Genomic DNA, 18338 nt, shown 5'->3' on the forward strand with positions numbered 1-18338 from the left:
GCAGAATCTTCATTAAAGTTGCCTAATTCATTAAGATAGATTGCCTTCGAACTGAAAATCACAAAATGGGTTCATTTATATAAAGGTTACAACTTACAACATACTCACACATAAAGAGAATCAACCTCTACCCCCTTGAGAGCACATGAAAATTCACTAACATACAAAATTACAAGACCGGGCGAACTCTTTCTTAGTAACGATGCACAAATAGTGATTTCAGCAGCAGTCCTGAAATGGGAGTGCCTCATCTGGCCTTCACAGCTGCGAAGACGGCCATAATATGCAGTAATGCAGCAATAGACTGAACCTTGATTAAAGCGTGGCCAGTGAAGGTCCTGCACTGGTGAAGTACGCAGCAAGATCAACATCATGATTGTCGTACTTAGTAATGAAAGGGTGTGCCTGAGTTTCACGAAACACAAAAAAGTTAGTTATCAGGAGGTCCATAAACTGAGTTTAACCAAGAGGGTGATGAGATATACCATGAGTTCATTCGCTGATAGCCTATCATTAGGATCCTTTTGCACACTGAGAATCCAAGTTTTATATAAGATCAGTTGGGAGGGCTAAGTTACTATAGAAGTATGTAAGCAGGTAGGGGATGATGACAATTCAAGAATTCAATAAATGAGTAAGAGAATATTGAAATAAAGAAGTTCAATTAATTTCTACAGAAGCATGGCATCACACTTAATGAGAAATTCGAGCAAGTGAAGGACCAGACAAGTTTCCAGAATGTATGTCCTTAACTTCAAAGTAAGAAAATGATTTTATATAGGGAAATGCTATTGTTTGTTTTCCAAACATCTGATTCACATAAAGCTTTCACAATTATTTTTGCATAATATTGTCTGAAAACATCAAATTTTGACTTTACTTGACAGTGAAATGTGACTCCGACGAGTGAAGTAAAGTCACCATGGTATTTAAACCATTTTTAGTACACTTGAAGCCTGGGGGAAATTTTATCAACAAGTTTTAGATTCAGTGTATTACCATGCAGAAATAAATGAACAGAACTCCGGAGAAAATAGATCTGGAGATGGACGAGGAACAGGCTTATCGACAATGGTTTCCATTAGCTCGTAGACATTGATCCATCCCTCTGCCTGAGGTGCGGAATATGGAAATTCTCCTGTTGCACACTCGAGGAGAACCAAACCCAGGCTCCAGATGTCACTTTTATAACTATAAGTATCTCCGATGATTCTCTCTGGCTAAGCACACAGAACAAAAATAGAGAGTTCAGAACAAAATTTGGCTATGCATCGAAAATACAACATAAGAGTGATAAGAGCACACATTTGGAGATGAAGGTGAGTAAATTTGTTAGCACGTTTATATTTATAATCACAGGAAAGATATTAGCATAAAAGACAATGATGTTGGTGGATATTGTTAATTCGTGTAATGGGAAGAGTACTCACAGACATGTAGTTGTAAGTACCAACGAAAGTATTAGCTTGACCCAATGTGTTGGCAAGTATTGTACTGACTCCAAAGTCGGTGATCTTGCAATCACCTCTGTGGTTTATCAGCAAATTTGAAGGTTTCAAGTCCCTGTGGATGATATGTATTTCGTGATGAAGATACCAGAGACCTTTGAGTACCTATAATGCCATGACGGGGAGTATATTATAACAAGTATTAGAAATAGATTACACAGTGTGTGTACATGCGCAATAGCCAGTACCTGTTTGCAAATTGCAGCCAGATAAGGCTCTGGGATTTTATTGACTTTCTTAAGGAAATCTGCAAGAGACCCTCCATCCATATACTCCAAGATGATGGAGATTGCACCATTATCATAAAATGATTGATAGCAAATCACGACATATGGGCATTGAGATGACTGATTAATTTTGAGCTCTTGAGCAATGTGCTTGCGAGCAGACTCCTCGATATTCATTTGAATAACCTGATGTCATTCAAGAAATCAAGAAGATTGATGTCAGTGGTTGTCATGCATCTCTGTCACATATTATTTGCAAACTTAGTCAAAGGAAAACGAAGTCTATAGTTTAGTATAATTACATTCCCAAAAATAAGGTTTTTTTTTTCTCTTGGTGATAAATTCTTTATAACTCAAGGACATGACCTATATAGTCAGCGTAACAAAAACTTAAGGGGACAACATTAATACATTAGATATAAACATATACGTGTGTGTTTTCTTGAAGTAAGTTTATCACATCTAGAAATTGAAAGAAATGAGACAGCAGTTAGAAGTGACAGATGTAGAGAGGCCTCAAATTGGATAGTGTAGAGAACAAAACAATACTTTCAATATGGGGTATCAATTTATAAAATACATTGATCCCACATTTTAAAAATAAAATAGCATTTTCCAGTACAACAAGGTTTGGTTCTCTTGATTATAGTAATATAGTGAGGTGCAAATTACTTCAGAAGAACTTATGATAACCTTGATGCACATGTGTTGCATTGACATATTCCAGTATTCCACCATAAACTATGATTATGTCTTATAGATTTAGGTTAGACTTGGAAACAAGTAGACACACAACAATGCTTTCAGATAAGTAAGTATCAAACTCAAATTTGATAACTTAGGATAGGCTAGTATCTATAAGGTTACTTTCAAATGCCTTCTCTGTAACTGTCAATCAAACATGAACAACATAAAACTTAACATATCTCTTTACAAATATTATGGTGTATGACAAAAATTGAAGTCCTTCAATACCTTAAGTGCAAAAAACTGTGCCGTCCATTTGTGTTGCACCAAACGCACAACACCCCCATTTCCCTTACCAATGACTTGCACTGCATCAAAGTCAGCTAAGCTCAACTGGTTATCCGTCGGCTGTATCAAGGTTGGCTGAAACGCAAAGTAAGCACAGAACATAAGTGCAAGTTTCCATGGATGCATGGTTCAAATACTTGTATCAAATCCAGCATAGTTCAGACTCGAGTTTATCAGAATATGATTATCTAAACTCTCTCAAATGGAAGAAGAATCTTCCCTAGTTTAAACCAGCAAGTAAACACAGTTCAAATTCCAAATGCCAAATCGAGGCTCGAAAAGAAAACCCCCTCAATTCCTAAATCCCTACTATGTATCAAAACAAACTCGACCAACAATTAGGATTAAGGAAACATGACATTGCTAGATACAAGTGAGCAAAATGAAATCGATCCACTTACAACTTCAACTTCACTATTGGAAACAACCCGAACTCCATCCCTATTAACCAAGAGATCGCCGTCCTTGAACGTTCCCGACCCAGTCCTGCACAAATCAACGAAATCCAAATCAATTGAAATGAATAAACGATAGAAAAAAAAGAAAATTGAAAGGAAAAGGAAGTAATACAGAAATTTAGAGATGTCATCGGGAGGGGGGACGGAGAGCTTGAGGTTAGGTGCCAAAGACCCTTTCTTCATTATCTGGTAATCTTTGGCAGCAAGGCGAAAGGTAAATTGACGAAAATTGAGGTTAGGTAAGTGTATCAGTCTGTGCAAGTGAAGTGAATTGTTTAAGGAAAAATGGATAAAAAGAATGATCAAATGGGGGTAGAGAAAGAGAAAGAGAGAGGAAAGCTCTTCACTTTCAGTTGAAATTGAACTCAGACCAGTCTCCCAACATTTTCTACCTACTTTTCTTCTTTCTCTTTTAATACCAGGCCAACTCTAATTTGTCTTCGCCCGCCCTTTCTTTTTTCTTTTTTTCTTTTTTTCTTTTCTTCGGTTTCTATTTTAAACTATTCCCTCCGAGACATTTCATTTTGCGTACCATTTTGAAAAAATAATTATTACTTCCATCCGTCAAAATTTGTCCCATTTTTTCATTTTTATCCGTCACCCAAAATTTATCTCATTTTGGTAGTGGACCTCATCTTCCACTAACTCATTCCTTCTCAAATTTTATTACTACTCCCTCCGTCTCACAAAGATTGTCCCATTTTTTCATTTCCGTCCGTCCCACAAAGTTTGTCCCATTTCATTTATAACCATTTTTTGTAGTGAACCTCATATTCCACTAACTCATTCCTACTCACACTTTATTATAAAACTAATATATAAAAGTAGGACTTACGTTCCACTAACTTTTTCAACTCACTTTTCATTACATTTCTTAAAACCCATGCTAGGTCAAAGTGGGACTATCTTTGTGGGACGGAGGGAGTATAAAATTAATATATAAAAGTGGACCCACAATCCACTAACCTTTTCAACTCACTTTCCATTACATTTATTAAAATCCATGTCGGGTCAAAATGGGACAAATTTTAGTGGACGAAGGTAGTATAAATAGTTAAAGTGGAGAAAAAAGTAAAGTAAGAGAGAGAATATTGTAGATAAGACTCTTTTCTACATTATTTTTTGTCTTACTTTATTCTCTCTCTGCTTTAACTATTTAATATGATTTTTTCAAAACAAAAGCAGGAAATGAAATGTCTCTACTACTATGAAACGGAGGGAGTACTAGTTTTAATTATTCTCTTTCAAACAATTTTTGTTCTATCTAGAGTCGTACATTAAAAAAAATTGTCTAGCTAGAGTCATGCTACAATTATATTCAATATAAATTGTCGTATCCCTCGCTGTCGTAACATAGTGAATCGAAAGATTTTTAATTTTCATTTATTTATTGCTCAAAAGGAACTAGAACTAATAATGATATCACAAAAACTTAAAAATGACTTTGAATCAATAAACTGTGGATAAAAAGAACACCTTCCACAAGCGCTGAAATTAGAAAATGTGGACCTTTTATCGATAGTTGAAGATGATATTTCAAGTCCAAAAGTCAATTCCATATAGACAGACAAATTTTAATTAACATTTTCCAAACTTTGATTTTCAGACTATTATATGATTGGCTGGACACGACTGAGTTTGATGAATGCCATACTTTTCTCCAATCCTACATACTACTGTTCATGACCAACAAATGGATACAGACTCATTGAATTATTCATAATCCATTTTAATAAGATTTTCTCTAACTAGTTCTAGTTTCATTGAGGTAGTGGTAGATTATTAATCAGGTCCTAAAATCCTTTGGTCTTCGATTTGTAAAGCTTAAAAAAACAGGCAAGGGTTTTCAATTTCTCCATCGAAAATATGTGTTGACCAAAATCTAAAATGAATTATTTTCAAAGAAATAACTAATTGAAAGCAACTTGAAATCACGAAACATGATTCTGGAAAAGCATGATGTCACTATGTTTGATTTCGAAATGATTTTATTAAAATAATGTCAGTTAAAATTTCAAAATATAACAATATGGTAATTTGTAATTGTGTCTTGTATTCTTGTTTCACCAATTACACGAAGAAACGGTATTGGTGAAGAAGAAGAAAAAAAAGAAAGTTATACCTGAATTGACTAGTGGGAAGATCACCGGGCCATTGCATTTTGCTAGCAAAAATTCTAAAGCCCGGCCCACATGGCCTATAAATCTAATACAAAGCCTATGGTCATGTAACTGGTGTTATTGGAGTATATTACACTGAATTAACACATCTAACCCCCATAAAATACCATGATAGTATCATCTTTAAACTGTGATTTTGTCCAAATCATCACTAACTATAGTTTATACAAACAACAGTTCAATTGCAATCCCAACTAAATTCAAATTAAACACATTCACAAACCTTGCCCAGTGCAATGATATTACTGCCCATTCCACCTCAAAGTTTTAAGGTTCTATCATGTTGAAAGAACATTTGGATAGCAACTGTGGGACTCCAGAGACTATCGGACCATAAGTCTGCAAAGGAATTCTACGTGTACTCCACCTCCAACGAGACCAGAAAAATGTAAGCAACCAATTAGCAGATCTTGCCTTAGATTAAAGAGAGTTATAAGAATGCGGCGGATAAGTCATTTTCCTTTTGTCATGATAATAAGTATTCTTCTTTGATCAAGGAAAACTCTAGTGCCGATGTTAATACTTAATAGAGGTGGAGTACTACTGTCTCTGATGATTGGAGCCTAAACTCACTAAAGCTACATACCTCTCCATTCTCATGAAGTTGGCACAATGGGATAGCGAGAAGTCTGAAGTTCTTAGGAACAATAAACCTTCTGCTCGGTGGCAGCTTCACAAGATATAGTTTAATGCACTCCTGAAATTGGAAAACAATGTACAGTAAAACACTTTTGGCAGCTGTGAGAATGTAAATGAGATATGAATATTACTTTAGGCCTCTTTATATTTGGTGGCAAATACGGATAAAGCAGGGACTCAAAGTCTCTCCACCACATACCAAGGCATTCTCCAACCTGGATATTAAGCAACGGGTGAGTTTATAAAACTGCAGTACTCTAATCACATTATAGCGTTAAATAAACACATACCTCCCATTCAGGATCACGGCTACCTTCACCAGCACATAGCTTGCTCGAGAGCTTGTGTATTAAGTAGTCAATATCTAAGGCAGAATATGACACAACTTGTAAGACTAGCAGAAATATTCCAATCAATTTTGAGACCCACTTGCATTACCTGATTCACCACCACGAAGTTTGTAAAAGGAGTTCTGAACTTGTAGCAACAAGAGATGGGGGTGTTTGAAAAGTTCTACCTGCAAGATCACTTATATAATCACAACACAGCCACAAAAGGTGCAGACTGTCCATTCTAAGCAAAAGGTACGATACTTAACTAGAAAAAAGATGATGGAATTGCACAAAGTTTTATCACATTACTAATAAACCAAAAAGAATCCTGCGTGCATATATTGCAATCTATTCTCTCTCCCTATCTCCTTCATGGCCATCTTCCTATCATATGTTCCTATATTGAATATGTATCTCGACTATCGATATACTCATCTAATTTTCTAATCATATGAGTATATAGAACCTCGAAATCAGAAGAGGCACAATCGACCAACATATAGGCAAACTGCAAGAGAAAATTTAGCAAAAGTTAACGATTTAAGTCTCTATATATATATATATAAGAAACATTGTGACTAAAAACAACATAAATGATCAAACCAAATGCTTAAAACTCAGCATCACCAAAATCCATAGCTGAAACAATGTCAAATCTTGAGACTTTTGTGCAAATTTAAAGCTCGATGATTTTGGCCTTCCGCTTCTTCGATTTTCGACATGAAGAATCTCCTGCCTTCAACCCGAGCTTCGCAGATTCTGAGCCGGCTTCAGAATCTGATTTGTGATTCCCATCTTCTTCGTCATCACTGCTATCTTCGTCTTCTGATCCACTGCTGCTCTCCTCCAGACGAGCTGGTGGCTGATAACCGGCCATTGCAGACTCGGCTGCAGCAACTGCCTCAGGGGTGTGAAGATCAGCAATACCCAACATCAGATCCTATCAACAAGAATAAGTAAGAAAATAGTATAACCATAAAAGTCTCAAACTTTAACATAGTATGTATACCAATTACCATCTCGATGTATGTAGACTCGTCTCTGCTGATCACTTCAATGTCATAGTTATCGGGACGATCCTGCATTTAGTAAGAACCACGGTCAGTGCTCGTGTTTGAGAAACTAAAAATCAAATATAAAAGGTAGAAACTAGAAACAGAAGCAAGATCATGCCTTTGCATCCTCCATCAGTTTCTTGTTCGATTCTGATAAAACTCCTAAGAAGTCTTTCACCTTTCCCAGAACTGCAAGTAGCAAGAGACTTCCCCCATTACTATCGAACCAGATTTCACCCAAGTTCAGTTATTGAAACCACATGTTGCACAATTAGCATTCAAAAAGTAGTCAAGAATGTAATCATCAATATTACAACCACTTAAAGAAACAAGAGCCTCGATCAGGTGAACTGCGATGACAAATCAAACCTCATATGATACGGAAGTTTATACGTGCAAAAACTAACAACTTCAGCAAATCACTTCATCACATGCAACTGGTTGGATCAACAACCTCTTCCATTCAAGCAAAAAAAGCACACATATTATAATAGGTACCTCACCCCAAGGTTCAAACAGGTCAAATTCATCATCATATGCAACTGATTTGGATCAATTGCCTATTACATGAACTCTACATATCAAGCAATGCCACTTTTTTGCAGAACCCGGATCAGGATCACACAATCAATGGTGGAGCATTAAACTAACAATCTGATGATAAGTTATCAAGAAACTTAAGATCAAATCTAAAGCAGCTACCAATAACCCTAAACAGCTTGTCTAACTTCTTGTGTTCGAGTAAAAACATGAATCAACTTATCCTACAAATTACAAAACATGAGCTTGTTTTATTAATGTTAAAAATCCAAAACAGAAGCAAAGACACCATTTTTTGCAATGAGATTTCCTACAAGCATCACATTATAACAACAATCTGAAGTAAATTATTGATAAAAAAAACATCAATTAGTAACTTATTTCCCCAAAACACGAGCTTGACTTTTGAATGTTTAAAGTCCACAACAAAAGCAAAGACAGCAATTTTGCAATGAGATTTTCTACAATTTTGGGCAATACATTAACAATATGAAGTGAATTGTTGATTAAAAAACAACAAAGCCGATAATTTCCAAGAAAACACAAAGGGCTTATCATTTAGTACATTGGCTCTTGGGCAGAGGAGCCGTGGTGGGCTTCTGACGAGAAGCATCAGAAGGAGTAAAGGTGGGATCTTTCTTGCATACAAAGAGTGATTCTGCAAAATTGGCACACGCAAATCTTTTAGAAGAGGGAAACACAAGAAAGCTGAAGAAGAGAAAGGAATATAAATCAGTTGAGGAATGAATTCTGCTACCTAAGTTTGAGGCGGAGGAGACGCCGCCTCGCTTGGCCTCCAGCTCCAAGAGGTCTTTACTAGTGTGTTCCGCCATTGAAACCAGCGGCGGATCCAGGTCCGGATACTACCGACCCACGGCGCCAACTCTCCTGCCCCAAGGCTCGGGCTCGCTGCGAAGATGATAGAGACAATTGAATTCTTATCTAGTAATTGGTGCGATTTTCCTTCAACTAATCTTTTGTTAAAATTCTAATATCTTGTCCCACATCGGCTTGGTGATGATCCTAGCTTCTCTATATAAGTGTGGATAACCCTCCCCCTTATGAGGCATTTTAAGGGGTGAGTGACTCATTTCTAATATGGTATCAGAGCAGGGCCCAAGTCGATGATGGTTTATCTCTTTATCTCTTCTCTTGCCTACCCACGTGAGGGGTCCCCCTTATGAGGCACCATCATCTCTTTATCTCTTCTCTTGCCTACCCACGTGAGGGGTCCCCCTTTAAGGGGTGAGTGACCCATTTCTAATATGTTGAAATTAGAAAAATAAAATGTAATTAGTTAGCTTTTTATTAGTTAGTTGGTCTTTTACTTAGCCTATATATAAGGCTCTTAGTTGCAATTTGTTGTAATTTTTTCACAATGTAGTCAACAGTGAAACACGTTTTATCCTCTCGGTTTCGACAGTTTCTTCTTTACAGTTTTTACTTCCTTCTTCAATGGAGTTTTTCCCAAATCTCCAGATATCAATTCTCCATTTTCAACATGGTATCAGAGCGCAATTGCTGCGCCTCTGTTTTCCTCTGATTACCTCTATCCTTTTTTTTCGTTTGAATCTTCATAGTTAGGGTTTGTTATTAAAATTGGATCGGTTATTTTTCTTTTCGTATTTCTTCCGCGAGCTTCTAACCGGATTCCGATTTCTCACCGGTGCTCCAGGTTTTTCAATTTCTCTCTTCAAATCTCTCTGATTTTTCAATTCAGATGTTTGAATCGGTTCGTTTTTTGCTTCTCACTCTCTATTTTCTCTCTTTACGGCGTTAATTTCCGCCGATCTGAAATTTCGGATCTGTTTTCTGTCTCGTTTTCGTTTATTCATTGGATTTGTATGATCCAAGTTTGTCTCTCTCCGATCAAAATCGGTTGAGTTTTTCGTTTTGAGAATATGTTTTCTCAAATTTGTTGTTGAATCTGAATATGTTTTCAGATTTATCTCTGGTTTTCCGATTGTATGTCGGATGATTGTTTTGTTGTTCACCGATTGTTCGGGTGAATCTGTTTTTTCTAAACCTTTTTCTTCAATCTCGTCTATGACCGAAGCTTGGTTGGTGGATATGTTTTTGATCTTCATTGAGGAGTCAGTTTGCTAGATTTGTTGTTTGTTTGGGTGAGGAAAGGCTATGCTTCTATGCGGCGTTGTTCGTATTGGTGTTGTGATTGTTCTTGGTCATGATGCTCAAGGATTTGAGGCAGATTGTTGGCTTTGCAGCAAGTTTGCTCAAGCTGGATGGTTTTGTTGCTTCATTCATGGTGTTGTTGCATTATTCATGGTGTTGTTGCTTCATTCATATTCAAAGTTTGAAATTAGGGTGGAAATCTACTGTCACAGCTTTTGCTACTGCTCAAACTGCAGAGATCCTACAATGTGGTGTTGTTACAGTTGTTGTGATAAGTCTTGATGCTCAAGATGGATTCCCTACTAAGGGGGAGTTTTGAGATCACTTGCAAGGAGAGTTGAAGTCCTCGTTGCTGGTGCTGATGTGGTACAGGGAGTTTTAAGATCACTATCCTACAAGGAGAACTTTGTATGTTTTTTGTTTGTTGGTTTCTTCATTTCCTTGGCAAGATGGTTGCATTTGTTTTGCTCTCATCTTGAGGGGGAGTGTTGAAATTAGAAAAATAAAATGTAATTAGTTAGCTTTTTATTAGTTAGTTGGTCTTTTACTTAGCCTGTATATAAGGCTCTTAGTTGCAATTTGTTGTAATTTTTTCACAATGTAGTCAACAGTGAAACACGTTTTATCCTCTCGGTTTCGACAGTTTCTTCTTCACAGTTTTTACTTCCTTCTTCAATGGAGTTTTTCCCAAATCTCCAGATATCAATTCTCCATTTTCAACATCTTTGATATCCTTCAAAACCAAAATAACATGGGAGGATAATATAAATCCACAACAACAACAAAATCGAAATTCCCCAAATTAATGGAAAAATCAACAAGGTTAAAAGGTGAAAGCTTTAGAAATGTGAGCTTACTGTTATCGACGTTCGATATGAAAATTCAAAGTCGTAGGTCCCCTGTGATGCGGCGGTTGAGGAAGGCGAGGCAAGCGGTCATGAAGTGTTACGGTCACAAATTAAAGAAGAAGCTCAGCTCAATTGACTTAATTGATATGCCAGCTGGAGGGCCACATCAGCCTAAACAGAAATGAGAGAGAATGAAAGTTGAGGGGTCTAAATGCAAAGGGGAAAGAAGGGAAACAGATTGGGTATACATGCAGAGACTCTCTTCTTCATCAGCATCATGAAAAATGTGTGTTGTGTGCGCTGAGCGCTTGGGCTGAGGATCGTGGATCCGAAGCATTCCTATCAGTTCTTCTATAGTTAATCTTTCGTTCTAGTATCTCAATTCCTTTTGTAGTTGTGTGTAAACATTCTATTCCAACAATTATTAATACATTTCTTATCTAGATCTTTCCTATTTGAGTTTGCACATTTGATTTTGGATTAAGTTGCATCAAATCATGGAGGTGATTATCGATTGGAGCTCTTCTTATGGCTTGGTCTCTAATAGCAGAAAAAGGATGCAACGTGAAGTAGAGCTGGAAGAACTGATGAGGCAGAGCGATGGAACTGCGGGTCGGGTTGAAAGGAACGTCAGTGAGAGAGAAGCGGCAGTTAGAGAGAGAAAGGGAGATAGAATTGGGTGCACCGATCTGGTTGGTGTAGCGTTTGATATACTCATAAGTCATAATTATGTTTTAGATTGGACTGAGTAGTATGGTTAAAATTTAGTTGTATCTAGCATATTGTAAAATATTAAAATTTAAATGCTACGATATTATTTTATCTTTCCCATGGAAACAATGATACGTACTATGAAATAAAATAAAATAAAAATAATGTTACGTACTACTCATTTTAATTGCTGCACACCATTAATTACTTTATTTTTAACACATTTTTGTATTTTAATTATGCAGAAGTAGTATTATTTTTTTTCTGATATTCAATTTTTAATGCTAAGCTTCTTTTAATTATCTCTGCATTATACTCCATAAATATTAGTTTAGAACAATTTGCTTAAGATTATATCCATATGGATATCATTTTTTAAAAGGGATATTTGCTTAAGATTATATCCATATATATGGATATCATTTTGTTGATTGAATATCTAATGAATTATTTATTTTTTCAAATAATTTTATTTATTTACTTTCGTATTTTGGATTTCTCAATTTTTTATTTGTATGACATATTCTATTTATGTTTTTGGATTGATAGATTAATAGATGTAGAAGTAGAAGTATGTTTTTTAAATCATTATAATCTTATATTCTTGATTTACAATAATTTTTATATTTTTTCTATATATTTTTAAATTTGATTTAATTCCTTTTAAGTATATTTTCTTATTTTTAGAAAATCATTTGGCCCGTGCATAGCACGAGTGGTAATACGAGTTACTGCTAATACACGAGAATACTTACAAAATATTTATGTGGCATAATGGCATAATGCCTATCGATTCTTTAACGCCTAATAAGAGCATCCGCAGCGGGGGAGTGTCCGTCCGTGCCAGGGGCACGCCCCACCGCTGACTCGTCCGTCCGTGTCAGCGGCACGGCGCTACTCTTAAATAAGAGCATGTCCGTGCCGCTGAGCAGCCTTACGTGGCGGTCTACCAATGGCCAGCGGCAAATTTGATTTTTTTCTTTTTATAAAAAATGAAATTAATTAAAAAAATCGATTTTAAATAAAAAAAAATATTTTCCCACTTTCCAATAAATTATACTTTTAATTTATATTTCAATTTTTTCCCCCAAAATTCACATTTTCATTTATAAATACTCCCACTTCAACACAAAAAAATTCTCACCACACTAATTATGTATTTTTTTTATATTTTAATGTATTTTTATATTGTAGAAATATTTTAGTAATTGAAGTATTTAAATTGAATAATAGAATGGTGAGACTCTTGAGCTTATCTTTGCGGAAGGCATGGATGTGAGTGTTATGCTCTTGTCTAAGGACAATGAGTAAAAGTAGGTCCGAAACCACCTCTGTGCTCTTATTTAAGAGCACGGATGGATATGCTCTGAGGAGTATTCATAACGCATTTAGTTTTTTTTCATTATTATTGATTTAATTGTTTTGTTTGTCTTATCCTTAGTGAGACTAAGAGCATCTCCGGTGGCGCCCCTCCCACTAGGACTTCCACTAGAACTTCCCACAAAAACTTCCTGCCACGTCATCACTAGGACTTCCCATTTTACTGCCACATCACTAGGACTTCCCTGCACTAGGACTTCCCACTAGGACATCCACTAGGACTTCCCGCAATTATTTAATTTACGGAATTAAAATATCGACACGGAATACGGAAAAATTCGAATACTTCATTAAAAAAATTACATAATTTTAAAAAAAATTTACATAATACCTAAAATTACATAATCATAACAAATCGAGAAATACAACCCTCGGCTCTCACTCCTCCTCGTCCTCGTCCCCGTCGCCCGTGCCGCTGCCACCTCTGACGTCCCCGCCCTCAATCTCGACGCCATAATCATCAATGGGTGGCATTCCTAAATCGCGCCAACATGCATCGATCACATCCTTGCACATCCTTTTGTATACGGGATCGTGCGTGCTAAACCACCTATGCATGCTCTGCATCAGGGTCTTCGTTAGCTGCGCTCGGGCGAGACGGTCGTTTAAATCTGGGCTTCAGGGGCCTCCGATTTGACCTCGTAGGACCCGCTGCCGCTTCCCCTCGCCATCCGCTGCGCAGCCTTTTGCCCCATTGGGCGACGACGACGGCGAGAGTCTGATCGTGGGAGCGGGGACACTTCCTCGGCTTCGGGGAGCTCGTGCGAACCAGTACTGCTGCTGTACTCACCGGAAGAGTTGATCTTCGTCTGCTTCCAGCCCGAGTCGACACGCGCACAAAACTTTTGCGAATCCCTGACCACGAGAAAGGCCTCCCATTGGTCAAACTCTTTGAACTTCAATTCTTTGTCGGGGTACTGCGACAAGGCCCGTTTCTTCACATCCTCCTCAGACATGCCGCTGGTTGCCATGCACATGTTGTTTTGGTAGAGGCCGGCAAAACGACTGAGCTTAGGCCTCAACCGATCCCACTGTTTCCGGCATTGCTCGGGAGTGCGAGGCTTCGCCCCAGCCGGTTTATGTATGAGGTATGCCTCACTAATGCGATGCCACAATCGGTCAACATACTGGTTCGCCCCGACATAAGGATCCTCGACCACACCGACCCAGGCCTTCGCAAGCGCGGCATTTTCCCACACGGTCCTGATCGTCCTCTTCTCCCGCTCATCCTCACTCTCCTCCTCCTCTGCCCCCGTGTGCGAGGAAGAGCTCGGGGCTTTGCCCTTGCCCCTACCCCCGCCCTTGCCTTTGCCCCTACCCCTTGCAGCAGGCTCTGCCTCATCAGGAATCTCACGGATCGGCGATAGCCCCAACTCCTCAAAAGAGAAAGTCTCGAGGCCGGCGTACTGAGTCTCCGGAACAGTACTAGGGGAATCATCGGCCAACAAATCTATGTATGGGCGATAGACAGATTCCCTAGGCGTCCCCGGGCTCCTGTGCTGCATCGACCCACCCACCCCGCCATATTTGGCGGCGTACCGCCCATCCCCGTTGCCCCAGGCATCATCCCACCCACCCCCGCCAGCGTACCGCCCATCCCCGTTGCCCCGGGCATCATCCCACCCACCCCCGCCATATTTGGCGGCATACCACCCATCCCCACTGCCCTGGGCATCATCCCACCCATCTGACTCATCCAATTGTACATATTGTAGAACATTTGGGCAGTAATCCCCGCCATCCCCCCAATTTGGGAATTCATCCCCGCAAAGTTTCCCTCCGTTCTGGCAGGGAACGTGGGTGTGTTTCCTCCGCTCGTGGTGGGGAAGTACCTATTGTACTCCATATTATAGTAGATCTGAAATGAAACTTGTAGATTAGAGAGAGAAACTTGTCAACACAAATGGTGTGAATGAAATGAAGTTCAACGAGCCCTATTTATAGAGTTTTTTTTTAAATATTAAAACTCGGACGTCCGACCCTCGCCACAGTGGCGGACGTCCGCCCGCCCATGGGTCGGACGTCCGAGCCCATCCGACGGGCATATGGGACGTGTGTGTCCGCCCTTCTTCTTCACTACGGCGGACGTCCGGTCGGACGTCGGCGACGTCCTACCGCGATGTCCGCCATTGGAGATGCTCTAAATTCAAAATGTTATAGCATGTGATAAATTATTCAAGATACAATATAATTATAAATTTTTTTAAGAGGACTGATCGTGTTATCTTACTTTTAGTAATTCCTATTTGATTTTTTATTGATTAAATTGGTCTTACTTTATACCACTGGAAAACAAAATATATGTTGAAGGAGTGTATTTTATAATAAAATTTGTGAAGTTAGAACCGTGAAATAAGATAAAAGATGATTAATTGAATGATATTTTGATGGTATAGAATGAGAAAGGGGTGTTTGCAACTATTCCCAATGAAAAGAATTTGAATCGTTATTTAGAAAAGTAAACTATACCGAACATAAGATTGTGATATTTATATTTTATGTATTTTTGCAGAATATATTTAATATTATTCCATTCGTCCGCCATTAGAAATTTCATTTCTTGGCAGCACGAGTTTTAAAAAATGTTAAGAAAACTGAGTGGAAAATATTCAGTGGAATATAGGTCCTACTTATATAGTTTTAAATAAAATGTGAAAGTGAATCAGGACTCCTATTTGCGGACGGAGGAAGTAGTGTTTATTAGTATCTTGTTTAGTTCGACCCTATGATTAATAATTCTTGGATCCGCCATTGATTTAAACCGTGCAGAGGAGAGAAAGAGAGATGGAGAATAGGCGATGCAGAGAGCTAGGTAGATTTTATTTAGGGCTTGTTCATGTTACACTAGAAGTGCATATATGGGCAAATATGAGCCCATATCTTGGACTAAGTGGCTGTTCAGGTTTCTCCATTATTTTTGTCAAAGCCCGCTGATAATATCTGAGCCCGCACTGTTCAATTGAATAATACGCCTAATTCAAAACAGGCGAAGAAGCTGCTATTTATTTATGGTCTCGGAAATCGGATCCAGATTTACAACAAAGAATACCCTTTTGCCCCTGTTATTTGAAAATCACTCCCAAATGATATATCTTCTCCTCATTTGCAGTCTTCACAAAAAAATGCACTAGAACCCTAGATCTGCGATTCAACACCGTCAAAAAATTGGTTCGCCTCATACAAAGTTCGTCGGAGTTTGGCTTTCCCCCGACCTCACCGGTTTACAGAGAGGCAATGACATTGTTCCCCTCCGATTAGCTCAGTAAGTAAGGCCTTGCTCACCTAAACGAAAATATGATTTCTTTTAGCTATTCCTCCCAAAATATGATTTTGTTTAGCTATTCCTTTGAAATATGATTTGGGCGAAATCAGTTTTAACACTTTCCATAATTTTTTGGTGTTTCTCGACAAATGAAATAGATCTAAGTTGCAACCGTTCACGAAAGTTTACAAAGTGTAGGCCTCGATCGCATCATCGCTGCTCTTTACTCAACCCCAACCCTTGGTACTCAGGTATATATATATTTTTTAATTTCGTTACTTGTATAAAAAATTTATGCCACTTTGTTGATTGCTCGGTTATAATATCATTTTCTTGCATATCATATATGCACTTGTTAGTTGTAATTGGGTTTCTACATGACCCCACTTTAGGCAAATCTGAAATTACGGTTTGTGTTCAGCCCACCATCCACTGTGAAGGAATTTTTATATATGGATGCAAAAGTAATTCCATTTCTGTGTTGAAAATTATACATTTTGTTTGTATAATTTTTATTTAATGCCAGTTGCTTACTTGCTCGATGTCGACGAGTCCTTTGTCCACCAAATATATGCGAATATGCTTGATGCTTGATAAGGCTAATTTCATGCATCGGTTATATGGTGAAAAACACTATATTTTACTGGGTGTAACACAGCTTTTAAGCCAGGTGTGTGACAGAATCGCTAGATCCAGGAGAAGCTGGAGGAAACGGACTAGTGAAGGAATGAAGGAAAAGCGAGCAGGATTGAAGGAAAAGGAGGCTAGAAGAAGGGAGTCAATAGCTGAGGGCAACAAAGACTATCTATACCTCGCTGGGCCCCACTTCAACGCTTATAAATAAAGGAGCATGCAACACACAAAGAAAAATACAATTTCTCTCTTAGCTCACACACAACACACACACTTGGGAAATGGGAGTTCTGGGGTAGTTTAGGGTTTTAAGGGTTTCATCTTCAGAGAAAGTCCGTCGTAACACCGTCCGCGTAAAGGACGAAGATACAATTATTTACTTTCGGTTCTTTTGCACTTCATTTCGTTCGAACTTCACTTTTGGAAGTCGATTTGGTTGTTGCTGTTACGGATTATCTATGCATTCCATTACTTTCTGTTATATTGGTGTTATCTCGTGTTGATCTACGTTGATCCTGTTTTTTGAAGTTTTATTTCGGCAAGTTGCATGTTAATCTTTGTTTTTGTCACTTTGGTGCTTGATCTGGGGAATTTGGCTGCAGATCTGTGTTGTAGTCGTTGATCGGAGGTTGTTTGTTGAATCTGAAGTTATGGAATGTTTTTGGCCAGAGTTTGTGTCGGATGCTTGGATTCGGAGTGGATTTTGCATTCGAGGTTGGATCTGAACAGGGGATTCAAGTTGTGCATGGATTTTTGAGTTTTCTATTTCCTTTCTGTTTTACTTCATCTAGTAGTCGTAGATCTGTTTAGTTCCTAATTGTTCTTCGCTGAATTGTTTAATTCCAGTCTGCTCGTTTCCGATTACGTTTCATACCTGTTTCTTCTGAGTTTTGTGCAATTTGAATTGGAGAAGATGATGTCGCTGTTAGTTAGTACTTTAGTTAGTTATTTTACCAGCTTTTCGTCCGTACTCTGCTTTTTCAGCCATGGTCCCCACCGTCAGTTTATTTCCCAGGTCTAGGTAATTTAGAATAGTTTCTTAGATCTAGTGATTGTCCCGATTTCAATTTACATGCATGATTTCTGTTTTGCCTAGATCTAGCTGTTAGCGTAGCAGATTTCAATTCCAAGTTTAGTCTAATTTCCTCAACCCAAAAATGCGTGGCAGCAGCCAACCCAAATATAATTTCCAAATCCTTGAGCATGTTCATTACGCATCCATCTCTGTGGGATCGATCCCTACTTCCCTGTGCTAAGTTTTAGTATAAGTGGTTGAGGGTTTTTGAAGAAGTATTATGTGTGTCCGACAACTGAGATTTTCCAACGACCAGAGAGCTCCTAGACCCTGTGATCTAGTGGATTTGCTGGACCTAGGAAACTTGTTATTCTTTTCTGTG

At 38.2% G+C, this 18338-nt stretch overlaps 3 protein-coding genes and 1 long non-coding RNA gene across 5 annotated transcripts; 1 reads left to right on the forward strand and 3 right to left on the reverse strand.

Moving 5' to 3' along the window:
* Positions 1-52: 52 nt before the first annotated feature.
* On the reverse strand, positions 53-3618 carry LOC125188237 (mitogen-activated protein kinase kinase SIPKK-like). Its single transcript, XM_048084998.2, has 8 exons — positions 3341-3618; positions 3172-3256; positions 2711-2845; positions 1697-1921; positions 1431-1613; positions 1000-1220; positions 486-531; positions 53-405 (listed from the first exon to the last, which is right to left on the reverse strand). Exons 1-8 carry the CDS (start codon positions 3409-3411, stop codon positions 316-318), a joined length of 1056 nt encoding a protein of 351 aa, XP_047940955.1. The 5' UTR covers positions 3412-3618; the 3' UTR covers positions 53-315.
* Positions 3619-5488: 1870 nt separating this feature from the next.
* On the reverse strand, positions 5489-7110 carry LOC125190891 (pre-mRNA cleavage factor Im 25 kDa subunit 1-like). The gene is made up of 7 exons (XM_048088307.2): positions 6983-7110; positions 6846-6887; positions 6486-6564; positions 6338-6411; positions 6179-6262; positions 5995-6105; positions 5489-5747 (listed from the first exon to the last, which is right to left on the reverse strand). Exons 1-7 carry the CDS (start codon positions 7001-7003, stop codon positions 5676-5678), a joined length of 483 nt encoding a protein of 160 aa, XP_047944264.1. The 5' UTR covers positions 7004-7110; the 3' UTR covers positions 5489-5675.
* On the reverse strand, positions 6901-8921 carry LOC148926698 (uncharacterized). The gene is made up of 5 exons (XM_089059009.1): positions 8732-8921; positions 8540-8632; positions 7553-7623; positions 7396-7458; positions 6901-7319 (listed from the first exon to the last, which is right to left on the reverse strand). Exons 1-5 carry the CDS (start codon positions 8805-8807, stop codon positions 7056-7058), a joined length of 567 nt encoding a protein of 188 aa, XP_088915135.1. The 5' UTR covers positions 8808-8921; the 3' UTR covers positions 6901-7055.
* A 7117-nt stretch (positions 8922-16038) lies between these two features.
* LOC148926699 (uncharacterized) lies at positions 16039-17422 on the forward strand. 2 transcript variants are annotated; one of them, XR_016130516.1, is made up of 3 exons: positions 16039-16312; positions 16467-16559; positions 16979-17422. It is a non-coding gene; the product is annotated as an uncharacterized LOC148926699 (long non-coding RNA). The 2 variants fall into 2 exon arrangements; XR_016130515.1 differs by having other exon boundaries at positions 16046-16308.
* Positions 17423-18338: the final 916 nt, after the last annotated feature.

This window comes from Salvia hispanica, chromosome 5 (assembly GCF_029641045.1).
Source record: "Salvia hispanica isolate PSC_SH4W2 chromosome 5, Shi_PSC_v1, whole genome shotgun sequence".
NCBI lineage: Eukaryota > Viridiplantae > Streptophyta > Magnoliopsida > Lamiales > Lamiaceae > Salvia > Salvia hispanica.

Coding starts and splice junctions, on each gene's coding strand:
- LOC148926698 (XM_089059009.1), bottom strand. CDS start 8,807: ATGGCGGAACACACTAGTAAAGACCTCTTGGAGCTGGAGGCCAAGCGA. Junction 8,633..8,731: donor CTCCTCCGCCTCAAACTTAG/GTAGCAGAATTC, acceptor CCAATTTTGCAG/AATCACTCTTTGTATGCAAG. Junction 7,459..7,552: donor AACTGATGGAGGATGCAAAG/GCATGATCTTGC, acceptor TACTAAATGCAG/GATCGTCCCGATAACTATGA.
- LOC125190891 (XM_048088307.2), bottom strand. CDS start 7,003: ATGCTGAGTTTTAAGCATTTG. Junction 6,412..6,485: donor ACTTCGTGGTGGTGAATCAG/GTAATGCAAGTG, acceptor ATTCTGCCTTAG/ATATTGACTACTTAATACAC. Junction 5,748..5,994: donor AACTTCATGAGAATGGAGAG/GTATGTAGCTTT, acceptor ATTCCTTTGCAG/ACTTATGGTCCGATAGTCTC.
- LOC125188237 (XM_048084998.2), bottom strand. CDS start 3,411: ATGAAGAAAGGGTCTTTGGCACCTAACCTCAAGCTCTCCGTCCCCCCT. Junction 2,846..3,171: donor CCAATAGTGAAGTTGAAGTT/GTAAGTGGATCG, acceptor TTTGCGTTTCAG/CCAACCTTGATACAGCCGAC. Junction 532..999: donor TGTTCATTTATTTCTGCATG/GTAATACACTGA, acceptor TTGGATTCTCAG/TGTGCAAAAGGATCCTAATG.